Below are 17,338 nucleotides of genomic sequence, written 5' to 3'. Positions count from 1 at the left end.
CATTCCCAGCCTGATGATAGTGAACTAAAAGCAAAGTCACAGATGTTTACATCTAGTCCAAATCAAACCTAATACTAGAACTGAAACAAATAACCGTTTCTGCTGATTTCAGGTTCTGAAAACAGAGTCCTCACTTCTAACTACCAAGTGCTGAGCACTGTGACAGGCCCCTTGCCTGTGTTAGGACACAGTTCACACTGCAGCTAGCCCTCTACCTTCCAGAAAGCACACATATGTTTGGCTGACATTTGCCACTTTCCCCATCCCACATCTAACAATACAATTGAAGATGTCGAATGACTTCATAAGTGAACCAGACCAGAAACATGAAGTAAGCAGCTGCTTCTTTTCAGGAGCATTAGAGCATTCCTATCTTTCTCTGCAAACACACACACACAGGGGCACAAACACCACACCACATTTATGTACAACTACAAATGCATATGGAAATCAAATAATACCCTAACCCTAAAATGAGCAGGCATCATATGTACCTCAAAGATGGGGATGGTTAACCAGGTGTTAAGCACACATTGTGCAATAAGATATTTTACTTTTAAGAAGTTCTAACACATGTGGGTTTTCAAATAAGCTCATTCTGGTCCATGGCAGAGCACTGAGGTTCCAGTCTCATTTTACCACTTACTAGTAGTGTGAATGTCTCCGCTGACAGGCTCTCTGAGTGCTCCTCGATTTCCTCATCTGTAAGATGGATTCATACATGTGTGTGTGTGTGTGTGTGCATGTGTGTGTGCGTATATAAGCAAAACCAGGTGTTCCTTATGTCTCACTGTGAAAACTGAAAACAACAAAATAGCCAACAATAGATGGTTAAATACTCTATGGTACTCAAGAAGCCAATAAAATTATCTTTATAAAGAGTGTATAAAAATAAAATTTTACTATCATGAAAAATAAAAAGGGAAACAAAACTATACCTAGAATATCATAAACAGGGAGGAGTATTAAAAAACATAAAACCTAAAGTGAAAGCCACAATTTTTACATGATTTTTTCCCATTTTTTCCTTTATTTGTGGTGCTTTCTATGTTTCTGATAAAGAACACACGTGTATTTATAGGGAGGAAAACAGGTGAAAATTCATGGATCCCAAAGCACAGCTGCCTCTTACCTGTCCGCGACAGAAAGGATCCCTATCGGAGCAAAAAACTTACATAACTGTTGCTTACTCACATTCCCTGGAAAACCAAAGAAGGCAGCTCTGCACTCTACTGCTTCCTTCTGTGCAAATGGAAACCTAAAGCTCAAGGAGTCAAGGCCGGGTCTATTCTTGCCTCCTCAAAACCACTCCCCAAGTCCCTGTAGGCTTCTCAGCGCAGCGTAATTTGTTAAACTGATAACAAACATCAAAACGCACTTGGGCATGAGGTCTGCAACCCAAGCCACACGAGACCTAAGCGTGGTGGATAAAAACCAATTTGTGTTAAAAGGGTATGTGTGTGCGTCGGAAGGGAGAACAGTATGAATATCCGCAGAGAGATTTTTAATAAAATGGAGTCTATTTTTCCCTTGAGAACCCTCTTTAAGGAAATGTAGAAGTGACAAACGATTACTGTGAAAAAAGAACGTTCAGGGAAAGTTTGGATATTCTCAGTGCCCATTAAATGATCGTTTCTTCCTCCACAGTTTGAACTCCTTCTTCAGGAGAGACAACTCAGGCACTTCGAAAACGTGAGACAGCAGCTTCCCACTGTAGTTACAATCGAAGCATTTATAAATTGCTCATTTTGGATGATTCTAAAAGTCCAAATAAATCAGAGAAATCTGCATTTTCATTTTGGTAACTGGGCCGTTACGTAAAAGAAAAGACCCTGCTCAGTAACCAGATGAATTCCAAAGGAATTGAAAGAACACCCAGCAGCAATTTAGTGTGAATAATAGCAAGTTGGAAAAAAAAAAAGTGCTAGACCAAGCCCCAGCCAATGTAACCCAGAGTGAATGTGTGAGCTCCCAGCCCAGAGCTCCAACCCAGAAAGTGAGCCCAAGCTGCAGTCTGAGCAAGAGTAGGATTGGCCCTGTTTCCCCCAGGCCCTTCATCTGTTCCAGAGGCTAGAGAAGTGTCTACCACACGTCTCTACTCTCTAGGGACAGGCAGTTTGGGGGCGGAAACAGAAACCCAACTGACAAAGATAACCTGGCAATGCTAGTGCAAGTAGAAGACGACATGGGAGACCAGAGGAGAAATGTGATCAAGTTCAGGGCACTAGTCATCTGTTCTTCATGGGACAGGACAACCTGGCAGCTTCACCGTCCTTGGGGCCATTTATAGTTTCCTCTGGAAAATTCTGCATATGGTTTATCATGACTGTAACTGGCACAGAAACAGCCCTCACAATCATTCTTTCTCTCTGAACGAAGGGTAACAGGAAAGAGTTGGGCAAACAAGAATCTGATCTGGGCTGAAACTCTGGGTCCACAGGCATTTGTACCAGCCTCTCCCACTTCTGCTATTTGCTTAGCAGTGCACTTGCCTGACCCCTGAGAACATCTTGTTTTATTTTGTTTCAATTTTTCTTTTGATCTAGCGAAGATAGGTGTAAGAAAACAACATCTCCCATTTCAGGGACAGGAACTCGACTAAGCCAGTTCTAACTCCCCACAAAGTTGGATCAAGAGGCCTGAACACAAGGATGTCGGTGTCCGATCGACCCAGCAATGCACAAATACTCATTAGATCAGAGTAGAAGTCTTCAAACTCTCAGAAAGAGAACAGCAGTGTGATCCCCCCAATATTCTAGTTTTGCGGGGGTGGGGGGTGGAGGATAATTTTGGAACATAGAGAATTAAGAGTAGCTTGGTTTAGAATCTGGGAGTCAGAATGACCTTGAGATCCCTGGCAAGGGTGGGAAACAAAGGGGAAGGGAAAGCAAATTTGAGAGAGAAACTGAAAAAAGAACGAAAGGGGGAGTAGGAAACCCCCAAGACAAATCCTGTCATAGGCATACATTAATACGTTTTTTAAAATTGCAGCTGAATTATCTTTGTATGACGAGAACCAGTGAATGTCCCATTTAATGACAAGACAATGTTGCTCATAAAGCTGAGGGCCTTCTATGTATCAGGCCTTGTCCACACACACACACACACACACACACACACACACACACACACACACGCACACAGGGACTCATGTTACCCTCAGTGCCTCTGACTATGACATACTGACAGATGAAATGCTGATGATATTCAACTCTCAATATAACAGCAAAGGGCACTAACTTCTACAAGTGGAAACTCAGAAAATCATCACCAACAAAGAATGCATTTGCATGGATTAAAACCTTGCCTTCCTGCCCTGGCCGGGAGGCTCAGTTGGTTGGAGCGCCGTCCCTTACACCACGAGGTAGCAGGTCTGACCCCTGGTCAGGGCGTGTGCGGGAGGGCAACAGAGTGATGTTTCTCACACTGATGTTTTTCTCTCCCTTTCTCCCTTCCTCGCTCTCTAAAATCAAAAACATACCCTTGGGTGAAGAGTAAAAAAAAAAAAAAAAATTAAAGAAAAAACCAAAAAGCCCTGCCTTTTTGGTCGCTGCCATTGAGGATGTCTGCCGGGTGCGCTCCCTCGCCAGCCGCGTTCCAGAAGGAGAGCGGCCTTCGTTTGCCATGTCCCCAACCACCACTTGCTCCACCTTTGCAATCAGTCAAAACTAATCAAATGAACATAAGTGAGTCAGCTGTGAAATTCCTGTTCTTCGCAGTGGGCTGTATGGTGGGAGAGCACACAGATGGAGTTTCCTTTTTAAATGAAACGTTTGGCACCGGCCTCTGCTAAGAGTTTTCCCGGGCTTCCATCTGGTTTGGGTATTGGAACGCGTGCATGAGAGAATGGAAAAAGAAAGCTGTTGGCGTGCTAAACCACTAGAAAAGCCGAGGCCGCTGACAGCACATCCTCTAAATCCGCAGAGATTAAAATGCTTTGCTCAAGGAATGTTGTCCTTGTTGTTAAGGAAGGGAGAGTTCTGTTTCTGGGACCTAGGCCTGCCCTGGAAAAAAATTAAAAAGTGTGCAGACTTGGGTGTGAGATGAACCCAGATGGGAGTCTCAGCCCGGTCACCATCCAACCGCCTGACCCTGGGCAGTGTACTTAGCGGCATTAAGCCTGGGCTGTTTCATTTGTAAAGTAGAAAGAACAACAGCAGTCACGTCAGAAGGCTGCCGTGAGGGTGAAATGAGATCATGCCTGTTAAGTACTTAGTTACCCATTTTTGGACTCTCCTATTCACAAAGCTTTAGAAAAGACAAATATTACTACCTATTTTAACAGGAAGAGATCTAGAACCACCAAGAAAACTCTAAAAAAAAAAAAAGTAAGGCATCTACATTTTTTCTGTTATACAACTGAACAGAACAAGTTCACACATGGCAGTGCCCCTGTCAGGAGCTTCTCAGAATTGCCCTGAGGAATTAATTTTCTCTAAGACTCAAGTACATTGCTGACACTATCATTCTAATATGTGGCTTTCTTAACAGCCCAGTTATTGGTGTGGAAGGTTGTCACCACCCAGCCAAAATCAACCAAAGCCTAAGGAGGTAGGAAAGCAGATTGATACAGAGACAAGATTATCACTAAAGCTGCATGAGGGAAGGCAAGAAAAAATATTTTTGTTTAGGAAGTCCTCTCTCACAGAAAGAGAGGGAGTGAGGAAAGGGAGAGGGGGAGAGAGAGAGAGGAGAAGAGAAGAGCACAGAGGCTGAGAGAATAGGCCTAGAATCAAACTACCTGGGCTCAAATCCCTGTTCTGTAACATGCAAATTGATCTTGGGGAAGCTAATTTACTTCTGTATACTCAGTATCCTCATCTAAAAAATGAGACCAGTATTGTTATCTACCTCATAACGCTGTTGTAAAAACTGAGTTAATAGATATAAAGGGCATAAAACCATGCCTGACACAGAAACTCAATAAATACCATCACTGCTATTATTACTAATTCAAGGGCGGGCCGGAACCACCCTAACCGTATTGAGCACTGAAGCAAGTGATGGATGCATGGCACTGGCACACCAACGTTCATTTATAAATGACACCTGGTGGCAAAATCTACTGAGACAGAAGACATCTCAGAAGAAAACCCTCTCTCTACTTTGCCTTTCCATAACCAAAGATTATTATTGTTACAAATGTTTTTTAATCAAAGGTGTCTATGCACATATCACAAAAGAGCCAAATTCTCAATGTAGGGTATAAGAGAGGATATTGTATTTTTATAAAATAAAAAAGAATATAGAAAGGATCATATAAGTAAGGCACTGAAAATAACTTTGTTTTTTATTGCATTGTCTTCTAGGGCTACTTAAAGTTTTATGGCTGGATTTACATATCAAATCTCCATATTTAGAGACAAAAAGCTTACCCTGACATAGACTGTATTCCAAAAATGCAGTCTATCAATCAATAACTTCATGAATGAGATAGGAAGACACAGTGCAGGTCAAAACTGTTCAATGTCTTTGTCAATTTTGTAAAGTTAGGAAAAAATCGGGTTCTTAAAACAAGGTCCTCTCTACAGCACACCACCTTCCTTACCTAAGTCAGAAGAGATGAGGTCCTATGGCAAAACAAGCGTGGCCACTGAGGTCCCAGGGACTGGGATTTCCAAGTCTGTCACTACCAAAATAGTGACTCTGGGATGTCATAGCCTCTCTGATGAACACTGGCCCCTTCACCAGTGAAAAGAAGAACATGCCACCTAAGGTGAGGATTACTGGAGCTAAAATAATAACATACACAATATAAATGATTTTCATTTTCTTCTACATAATTTTCTGAAAGACTCATTTTCAGCAATACTTACTACTTCTATAGTAAAAATATTAAGTATATATTGTTGTTATAGTTGTTTTTTATTTCTTCCTTCACTACTAATATTTTTATATACCTCTCAGTTCAATGTGGGTTTCTTCATTTTTCTTGGATAAAAACTCTTGGAAAGTCAACTCACCATCCTGAATAAAACACTTTTATGAAGGTCAAATTTCATCTGTCTTATATTCTTCATGTCTCTCTCTTCTAATATTTATAGACCTTGAGATGAGATCCAGTCTGAATCAGAAAGTGGATAAAAATAATTTCTTCCTTATGCCAGACAGCTGACAATTAACTTTGGTTACCCTAATTCCAATAACAACCAATAAAGAATGTTCTCAAACTCTCATAAATGTTTTAAGCATCCATTTGGATTATTAATAACCTGAATTTCTCCCTACATGACACGTATAGAATAAGAATAAAATTTGGCATAAAACACCCATGGGAATTCAGAATCCTAGAAACACAAGAGTCCAAAGGTACGCTTGAACTTGTCAACTGAATTACTTGAAGCCCAGAAAAATTCAGAGGTTTGACCATGGTCAGTCAATAAGAAAGGGACTAAGAAGAATTGTTTTGATAGAGCTGAGTACCAAAAATATATCCTTATGTCAAATATACTAATAAGACAACCCAGAGTATAACTCCCCAAGATAATGAAACTTCTCAACCTTAGTTTCAGCATAACACTTTCAAAATACAGATTACTTTCTCCATTACCCAGTGCTGCATCAGTAGGACACAGGTGGAACCAGGCCATCTGCATTTTGAAAACTTCTGGAGGTTATTCTAAGGAACACTTAGGATTGGCAACCAAAGACAAGTGTCACATGATCTCACATATCTGTGGAATCTAATGAACTAAATAACTGACAAGCAAAATAGATCCAGAGACATTGAAGCATACAATAGACTGATGAAATTCAGAGGGAAGGGGTTGGGGTGGGGGGGAGGTGTCAGGAAGAGATTAACCAAAAAACTTATATGCATATATGCATAACCCATGGACAGACAATAGTGCGGTGAAGGTCTGGGCAGGGCAGTGGGGTGGGGGTGGGGATGGGATGGAGGGGGGTCAATGGGGGGCAAAAAGGGAGACATCTGTAATACTTTCAACAGTAAAGATAAATTAAAAAAAGAAAATATTGTCAGGTTCTAGGCTCCTAGTCCACATCATTACCTTCCATGGGGACATTTACATAAATTATATCATCAAAGAACAGTCAAAACATTTTTTTAAATATGAAAAATTTGTTCTCTACAAATCCAAAATCATTTTGAAAAGATTAAGATTTTCTGTTTTAACAAAATATGTAAAAGAATGTATTAACCACAAAAAATAAAGTTTCTTCATGCTCCTTCTATAGGAACAATAAGTAGCAACCAAGGAAAGAATTTTTTTAACCATTTATGGACATAAAGTCTAGCATTACACATTACACATACTGAATTAAAAGTGGATGGGGGAATAGATTTTTAACATGAAAATGAGAAATGTTTAATAGGGAACTAGCCTCTAATAATAAATTGATTTTAACTTCTTAGCATGTTTCTAGTTTAGATTTATAGACCGAAATATCAGCGAGGGGGCAACTAACTGTAGAAATTGTTGTGAGAAGGGCTTACTTCACACTTTAAATGAGTTAACAGTTCTATTACAAATAAAGTCTATACCATAATCAGGTATGTAGTAAGCCCTAAATTTAAATAGCATCTTCCATATAAGCATCTATTGTGTCTATACTCGGCAATGTTCCAAGTGCTGTAAGAAACTTAGAACAAATAGGTACACAAATCATATAGGTGCATGCACAAGTTTATATGATCCACAACTGCTTCTGTCTGAGGGTTCAAAAGGGCATTCTAGGATAACTTCTCTTACCTATAAAAGATGAACCCATTAGTGTCTCTATAAGACATTTTTAGAATGTCAATTTACTGAGATATATTTACATAAAATAAATGCACCCATTTTAAGTGTGCAGTTTTATGAGTTTGTGACAAATGTATGCTATACCTAAGTAACCATCACTAAAATCAACATACAGAACACTTACACTACTGAAAAAATTCCCTCATGCCCCTTTGCAGTCAATCCCAATCCTTGGCAAACACCAATGGGCTTTCTGTCAATATGGCTCAAGTCCATTCTAGAATTTCATATAAATAGAACCACACAGCATGTAGTCTTTTCTATCTTTTTCTTTTCTTTTCTTCACCAACATAAGCCTTTTGAGATTCATCCATGTGGCTGTATGTACAAGTAGTTTCTTAGGGTAGTATTACACTGCATAGATATAAAATAATTTGCTTATTCATTCACATGTAGATGGACATTTAAGTCTGATTTTTGGTTATTATATATAAGAATGTTATAAAGCTGTATGTACATGCCTTTATGTGGACATATGATTTTATTTCTTCTGGGTACATGCCTAGGAACACAGTTGCTGAGTCATGTTTGACTTTATTTCAAAATGCCAAATTGTTTACCAAAGCACTTACACTTTCACATCCTCCCTGCCCAACAAAGTATGAGAACTTAAATTGCTCCACATTCTTGTTAACACTTGGTATTGTCAGTCTTTTTAACTTTAGCCACTGCCAAGAAGGAAAAGTAGAAACAAGTGCTTTACAAATGCTAATGAATAGAATCATGTCAGTATATAAGCATTTCATACCATTAAAGAAACCATTCAGGAAGTCCAATGAGAAACACTCAAATTCTATGAATGAACTGGAGATTTTATTTCTCTCCTTATACAATTACAACTAAGTAACTCAAGAAAGATTATCATATTTCCTGCACTCCAGAACCTTTTTTGCATTCTTACAGAGGATATACTTACCCTCTGAAAATAATGTCTTATGTTCACAGGCCTCTCCCTCTGATTATAAATTCTGCCAGACACTGAAAGGGGGGAACTCACACAAAGAAACACTAGGAAAAGACACTGGATATCAATGTCTTACATGCATGTGTTGGCAAGCGTTTAAAACTATGATATTCTTCTCTTTTTTAAAAAAAATTAACTATTTATACTGTTTTAAAAGTGGTTAAATATTATTTGCAGACATTGTCTTAATTTGTACTAATTTTGCCTGTTCAAAATGGATGGCTGGTTTTTATCATCAATCAAACCATAGGAGTTGAAAGGCTTGGCCTCCCCAGAAAGCATTAGGTGGTTCACACTAAAAAGAGGAAGGAAGCTGTCATTCAAGGACTCTGCTTTCACTTCACAGCCTCCTAGGTGAGTTTAGTGACAAAGAGGTCATCCTTCAACTTAATAGGAGGAAAGGAGAAACTCAAAACCCTGCTGAGTCTTTTAATGAGGCTGCCATTCCCTCTGCCTGGAATGCTCTCTGCACCAATATGGTTCTTTTTTTCAGAACCAGTGGAGCAGCTCTGGGTTCTCCCAACCAGGCCAAATTCTCCTTACACATGTCTTCATCTATCTTTTTCCTTGTTAACTATTTTACGGTTAATGATTATATTTATTTTAATGAGTAACTTATTAATGTTTATTGCTCCTTCCCCGTGAAACAAGGTAAGATTCATAAGTTTTTTTCGTAACTGAACCCCTAGTGCCTAGAGTGGTCAGTCCATAAAAAGTACTTAATAAATATTTGAGTAATTAATAAATTACTTGTTAATAAAAACATTACCTTATCAGAGATGTGACTGATATTCCTCTAAGAGTCACGTAAGAAAATAAAGGTAGCTGCTGCTGTCTCAATTATAAGAAAAACCAACCTGCAAAAAATTTTTGGGTGTCAAAGTTGCCTAGCCTTCTTCTGCCCCAATTTCCATGAACTCATTTGCTTAAATGTTAGATCTATTTTATCAACCTGCCCTCTCAAAATTCAAATACATGAAAAAGATGAAGACTTTCAGAACAAAAGATTTTCCTCCGTTACAATGAAACAAAAGAGCATGTCTCATAGTTTCAGACTTGAAACCCGAAGTTCTTGGTAATTTGTAAAGGACATGCAGTTATCCAGTCATCATCTCCTGCAGCAGGGGAAATGGTTATGTTATTTCACTGAGATGAGGCAGTTAGAGTCCCCATATCACTCTTGTAGACTACATGATCCAAAATAGGCCAACAATAGCATGTGCCTCAAATGCACATAAAACTGCCCTCTTTTCCAGGTATAGGCATGTACTAGGAAAAACTAGGGGATTTTAGACCATCTATCTTTTCCTCAACTACTGTCTTCAAGAAATCTCAATGAAATATTGAGAGCACAGAGCTAAATATAGTTAGAATCACTATGTGTCCATGTTCAGGTCAGCCCAAACATAAAACAAAACTTATTGTAATGCATTTCTATTGTTATTAGTGCAAGCAAAAATTCTAGAATCTAAATTTAAGAATATGAAAAAATATTTTAAGACCTGAATCTCATTAACAGAATACTAGGACGGTATTAGGAAAGGCTGCTTCTTTCTTTCACTTAGTCATTAGATATGAATAGCACCCCTATTATATGCCAGGCACTGTCCAGCACACTAAAGGCATGCAAGTGTCCTCCCATGATAACCAAATTTTATTAACCTAATTTTTATTTGGGATTAAGAAAGAGAGACTTGTATTTCAAGGTCAATTCTCCCACACTTATTTAAATAAAAGCTTTCTTTTAACCAATCAGAAGGCATTCTTATCAAAGGGCTATGATCTCATATCATTTCATTTTGTTTTTATTTATTTATTTTAATCCTCACTGGAGGCTATCTTTTTATTGATTTTAGAGAGACAGGAAAGGAGAGAGAGGTGGGGGAGAGAGAGAGAGAAGTCACTCAGTTGCCTCCCGTACATTCCCCAACTGGGGATTCAAACCGCAACCTGGGTATGTGCCCTGACCAGGAATCAAACCCAAGACCCTTTGGTGCACAGGACGATATTCCAATCAACCGCCTGAGCCACACTGGCCAAAGCTGTTCTCATTTCATTTTATACTAAGATACAGTCTTATTATTATTATCTTTACATGTTCTTTCTGGAAAAAAGCTATCTCTACCTTGAAATAATTCTGATAAGCTTAAATGATAACAGGCTTATTATTTTTTTTCAGTTAAAAATGGGCCCAAAAATAAAGTTTAATTCCCAAGCCACAAATTAATTCCATTAATTTAAATTAATGGAAATTTTAAAAAGGGATGAATTAAGGCAAACTTAATTTTTCCATTGCCCAGCTACAAGAAATATCAGAAATGTTATAAATGCGCCATAACTCCATGGAAAACTTATCCAAGTTTTATCTCAAAAAATTGGTATGGATCCACAGTACATCCCACAGATCTACAACAATCACAAACAGAAAGAGAGAAAAAAATAATCCAACAAAATACTAAGCTTAACAGACACAGATGCCTCATTCTGACAAGGAACAGCTGTCAGGCAAAGCAGTGATCTATGAGCTCAGACTTCTTCCTCACATTTCACAATGTGTTGATATTTATCTTGAGACAAACTATCACTGATTATTGGCAACTGTTAAGAAAAAGAAATTCAATGAATCTCAGGCTGCTAGTAAGGACAATTAACCAAATATCAGGAATTGTTCTACAAAAAAGCCCAGAGGATAGCCCACATTCCATCAACGTCCTAGTGAAGGAAGTATGGACAAGCAACTGTGTCTGCCGAACCCCTTATAGACGTTCTGAATGATTCAGAAAATACATTAAAGTGGAACTTCATTACCTTTCCCATATAAGGTAACCTCAAAACTAAAGGTGCCATAAGTAAGGATCAGAGAAGACGTCAGGAAAACAGGACAGGAGAGTGGAAGAGCAGACATGTACAAAACCCGGGAATACAACCCTCCTGGATACCTCAGAATGAACTATTTTAAAGAAGTTGCTTTAATAATATTAATATCTAGTTTCCATTACCTGACAGGCAGATGTAAGTTAAGTATTCGCCTTGACCCCCAGTTGCCAAGAAAGGGATCTTTTTCTTCGTTCTCCTCTTGACTTGGACAGCTCCCAGCATCCTCTCATCAAGAGGTGCAAAAATTTCCTTGCTGATGGCAGATTTGGCACTCATTGTAGAACAAGCGAAGAGGGCGGGTGCAGTTAAGTTTTCTAAAACAAACCAAAAAAAAAGGGCAGGTTGGAACTGAGAATATTGTAAGGGCCCATGTAAGAAGGAGCAGCAAGCTGACTTGCAGGTGAAGTCATTTTCAGTTTGTGGTTTAACCTCTCTCTTGCTTAAAAAGCATTACAGAATCGTTAAAAGTGAGGTCTTAGCATTTGTAATAACTATGAAAAAATATAAATAAAGTGAGAATACTGATCTATTTACCAAAAATGTCAAACACAATGTGAGATGAGCAGCATGAGATGGGATCTAGAAAGTAAGTCAATCTGTACCCCACAACTGCATCTAAGTCAAACTGGCATGAAGTACCTACCCCTATTTCTATTCTGTAAGGAACATGACTTCACATCTCCAGTTGGAAGTCTTTCTACTGTCCAACAATCCTTAAAGTCAATTTACGCTCCATCAAAATCTCCTTTAACTCTAATGTAAATCTATTTCCTTAATTCTATTCACAGTGGAAATAATTATATTATCTTCTACATAGTAACTATATATGCAACAGAAGACTATTAATTTAATCACCCTTCAGCTGCTTTGGCTCAAGCTAAGGAAATAATCCTTATTTATTAGCCTCTTTCACTAGGTCTTATTTTCCAATGCTCCTCTACATCCAGTTGCCATAATCTGGAACCTTGATAAATTCTCCACATTTTCCTTTGGCCAAAGTGGACAGAGAATTAGAGACATGTCTGACTAATACTAAGTATTTTGCAAAAGTTACCCAGCAGCTCTCCATATTCTATGCTCCTGTGGTTAACTGGCAGTGTGCGCACAATAATTAAGAAAACAAAACAGTATGTTGTTGCATCACCATGAGTTCCCCTTGCTCTCCTCTACAAAAAACTCACACATACACAGTCCCCATGCTATATTTAGTTTTCAAAAAACTGCATTTCCCTAATAGCCTTAATTCTACTTATTTGTATTTATTATATTCAAGGTCAATCTGAATTTTAACCCTATCATACAAAAAGCTCAACAGTAACTTGAGTAAATGCGTTCTGTCATCCTAGTCATGCTCTACACCTTAATCAGTAACGAACATTTCTCAGGAAATTAATAAATCAGAACTAATGGTACAGAGAGGGCTTATGGGTTGGTTATGCAGGCTACATAGAGAATCTAGAGATCCTATATATGGGTCGCTAGCATAGCTATATGCATATGGTAACAGCAGCTCATGGAGTTGACCAGTCTGCTGTAAAACTGAGCCACTGGTCCTACCAGGTGCTACTTCTATGCTCAGAATTAGAGATATAAGAAATCATTAAGACATGGCCCCTGTTCTCCAAGAGTTGGCTGCTGACTACATCAAAGGTTTCACTTAAATCCACATGATTTATGATGGGAGACCACGGGAACATGCTTCCCAATGCAAGATTCACAAATGCTACCAACACACCTGTCCACCTATAACCAGACCACATCTGTAACCTCATGAGAGAAAAGAGAGATATTTAAAAAAGAATATCCTTTGGTTAAAGAAATTTCTCCTAGTTTCAATTCTATAATAAAAAAGATATTCTTAGTTAGTGACCACTAACTCATTCCCCGTGATTTCCTAGAAGTTAACAAACAGAATTTCCCCACTATGATTCATCATATGACTTTCTCAGGTAGGTGTTATAAGTGACAGGGACCTTTTTCAAAAAAAAGAAAAACGTGTACTAGTTCTTTTCTAGCTCCAACGCCTCTCACCTGTCACCACTTGGGGACAGGTGAAAAAGAAAGCCAGTGGTCGCAGAGTGACCTCAAACATTCTATAAGCAATGTAGAAAGAAAGTCATATTCCCAAACCCACTGGGAATTCTCTGGCCAGTACCTTCCCAACTGTGGTATGGTTTTTGATTTTCCATCTTGAATTCGTTCCTTTCTAACACTGAGGTTAAAAAAATGGAAAGCTATCATTTTACTATGTAAAAATCTGTTCGGAAAAAAAAAGAGGGGGAGAAAGTGGCATGCATGTTTTACCAAACTCTTAGGAAATTCTAGTCTTCTTTTGAAAAAGTAGTAAGAAATGAGTATAACCTTTTGCTGTTTTTATTCAATGGCCAGGACCCAAAAAAGGAAAAATAAACCATTGAACCTGGGTTCAAATTTCAGCTCCAAAACTTGAGACCTATATGTGACTGGGGAAATCTCTTAAAATTCCAGACTCTCTGTTTACTAACTACTACACAGAGATATCTTTGCCTACCTTGTGGAACCACTGAAAGAATTAAATGGAACACACATGTGAATCACTTATTTCTAGTGCCTGAATTGTATAATAAATGGTTAAAATGGAATTTTTATTAACTCTCCTACTATAATATGAAAAAGACCCTCTGAACTTGTATAAAGTGAATAAATGTAGCCATCCATACCAGAAAGTATTTGTAAAAGAGAAATTGAACCTTTTATTTACCAAACCCTCACTTTTCTCATTCATGAATATGAAACTCTTTAAATGTAGATAAATGGTCTAATATATATGAAAGTCTGCGTACTGTTATAAGGATAAGGAGTTTATAGGCATTGCCCTCAGGAACTCTCCAGTAGGGTATTATCCAACTCATTTTTATGGGAAATTGTCAGATGTGTTGTTCAGGACAATGATGCTGTGGACGAGAAAGGGGCTACATGGCAGGTCTGACAAGCTCAGTGACCAAAAGTAGCCTCACAGGACGGTCTGATCATAAATTCTTAACTGGGTAGGTCGTGGTGGGTGGTCACACCCCAGGCCAAAGCTTCCTTAGTAAAAGGTTAAGCTTTACCTTCATAGAGCCCCTGCCCATTGTCCTTCTGCATCTCAGATAATATACCTTTGAAAGTGCCAGAGTCATCTTTTCTAGGCCCTCTCACAGGAGCATGGGCACCAAGCTTCTCACTGCCACCTTCTGCCCTCCGACACCTCTATTTCCTGTTACTGTTAAGTGTTAACTATCCTACACCCACCAATGTAAAAGAAGAATGTGTTTCTCCATTTTGCTTTTATCCAATCCCAGAGATTTCCCTGTTTTGCTTTCTCCCGCCTCCTTAACCAACCACCAGTGGATTTCATGTAACCTTCCTTATGTTTTCTCCTCCGATTCTAAATATATAAAAAGAACTGCCAAAGTGCCATTCTCCAGAACATTTTCTCAATCCATCAAGATCATGCTGCAGGGCATGTCCTCAGTCTGGCTCCCATAAACTCTAATAAACTCTTACAGCGTTTTTATATGGGCTTGGCTGTTCTTTTGTTGACTTTACTAACAGGCCTGAGTGAAATCACATATGTACGTATGTTTTTAATGCCACCCTGGAAATGGGAATGGATGCTGGCTTAGAAGGGAAAGACTCAGAAAGTAAAAGGGTACTATTGCATCTTTGTGGCAATAATCTGTCAAAGTAGAGCACTCCCATTTCAGCCTTTACAGCCGCTACTTTGAAGATAAGCAGGAGCAACAAAATTTGGTAAACAATGACCTCTTCCCTTCCCCTGGCTCTCTGTAAACTTTGTAAAAGGTTTCCGCCTATAAAAATTCCAGGGAGTAAATTCCAGGGAATAGTTAACCAAGAAAGTTAATGAACGCTTTTCTCAGCTTCTGTCTGGCGCTTCGCTAGCCCCCCACCTGCCCCCTTAGCCAAACAATGTGGGTTTTGCCTTTATATTCTCGCTGCAGAGACTGTTCAGGGCTGCGAGTCTGTCTAGGGCATGAGCCCCTTGCAGCCGCCGGCATAATAAATCTCCAAACGCTCAATTCGGTCTCTGTGAATTAATCTCGCGAAAACTGGGTATAACACTGTAAGAGTGTCTCCCAGACCTGATTTCATGTTCTGAATGCATCATGGAGAGCTTTTCAAAAATGCGGACTCCTGGGCCCCTTCTTCACACCCACCAAATCGGAATCTTGGGATCTGTATTTTAAACAACTCCCTAACTGGTTCTCCTGCAGCCATCCTGACACCTAACTTAAAAGCTGATAGCCTAAGGAGGAACTGTGGAACGGAAAGGAATGCATTCTCAGGAGACAATATAGGAAGAAAATGCACAGGATTTTTCCCTATATTCAAGTAAGCCGATTTATCAGGTCTTACATCTTACTGTTGATAAATCAATGACCAGCCCAAAACTGGGATCCCATTGTAAGGAAACAAGATGAAAACAGCAGCAATGGTGAACCAATGACCACAGTTACTCCAACCTGCATCAACCTGCAGGGTAGCAGGACATGCCACCTCAAAATGTGGCACTTTAGTATATTGATCACTTTGAACTGAAGGCATCTGAAAGACAGCAAATGCAGGGGGAGCTGTCTCTGAACTCCCCTTATCTGCCTAAAGACAGATCCTCCAAAAGGAACTCAGTTGTCATAAATCCCTTCCTCAGGAGTTTCTTCAACCAGAGAAGAGTGACTTTTGTCACAGGAGAGACTAGAAGTTAACACCATACCCCAGACAACCCTTGTCACAAATTATCCTCCCTCCCATCTATTCTTCTAAGGGCCTACTCATCTTTCCTATAAATCACTTACTTCCCCCTAAGACGTCTATATTCCCCCTCCCCTTTTCTTATTAAAATGGCATTTAATCCTAAAATCTAACCCACCTCATGGATTACTCATTTTTCCTTGGGTTATCTCCCATGTATACATGAGGTATGCTTATTAATAAACTTCTGTTTGTTTTTCTCTTGTTAATTTGTTTTTTATTACAGGGGTCTCAGCTAAGAACTCAGAAGGGTAAAGGGAAGATTATTTTTCTTCCCTTATAACCCCATGAAAGCTTTTTACCTTTTTGGTTCAGAGCTTCACAGGCTATAATTACAAAGCTTTCCCATCCAAGAAACCAACCTACAATATGATTTGCAAGTCAAAGCAGCCTTAAGTGGTAGTTGTGGAAACAATTGCAGTGAGTTTTCATCTTTCTCAAGCCTTTTCATCTATCTTCCTCTGGCTCTGAGCCATCTAATCCACACCCACTTTTGTTAGTCCAGGACTGCTGTAGAGAGATGGCCTTCCACCCCCCACAAGTTACCAGGAAATGAAATTATCCTTCGGAGTAGGAGCTGTAAACTCCTAAAATCTCAGGGATTAAGCAGATGAAGGACATGAACAAATGGGTACAAATAATGATGTTTTTGTAACCCAACACTAACACTTTTAATTTTCAATAGTTGAACTGGAAATTGCCCTCTGTGGTGAGAGGGCAAGGGGGAGTGGCAGGGCCTCGAGCAAATTAAAACTGCAGAAGCCCTTTGGCTGGGCATTTATTATCATAGTTCTAAGTGGGTGTAGACGACAGGCTTGAATTTTCTCACCTGAGAGGCCAGAGCCTCCTCTGGTGAGACAGAGGCGCCGTTTAGTTTAATATAATTAGGTAACTGATTTATCTTGCCTCATAAACTTCCCTGTTTGGACGCCATGGTTAACATGCA

The 17,338-nt window shown here is 39.2% G+C and overlaps 1 protein-coding gene across 6 annotated transcripts in view; it reads right to left on the bottom strand.

Moving 5' to 3' along the window:
• The window catches only part of STXBP6 (syntaxin binding protein 6), a 230,149-nt gene that overhangs the window by 141,960 nt on the left and 70,851 nt on the right, over positions 1–17,338 (bottom strand). For all 6 annotated transcript variants that reach the window (XM_081119365.1, XM_081119362.1, XM_081119363.1 and 3 more), the window contains one exon: positions 11,727–11,918. In XM_081119365.1, the coding sequence (XP_080975491.1) occupies positions 11,727–11,880 (154 nt within the window). In that variant the 5' untranslated portion in view covers positions 11,881–11,918. The remainder of the gene's footprint in view (positions 1–11,726; positions 11,919–17,338) is intronic.

The sequence above is a fragment of the Miniopterus schreibersii genome (assembly GCF_964146895.1).
Source record: "Miniopterus schreibersii genome assembly, chromosome: 1".
Lineage (NCBI taxonomy): Eukaryota > Metazoa > Chordata > Mammalia > Chiroptera > Miniopteridae > Miniopterus > Miniopterus schreibersii.
Note: the sequence above shows the minus strand (reverse complement) of the source record. Positions and strands in the feature narration are given on the sequence as shown.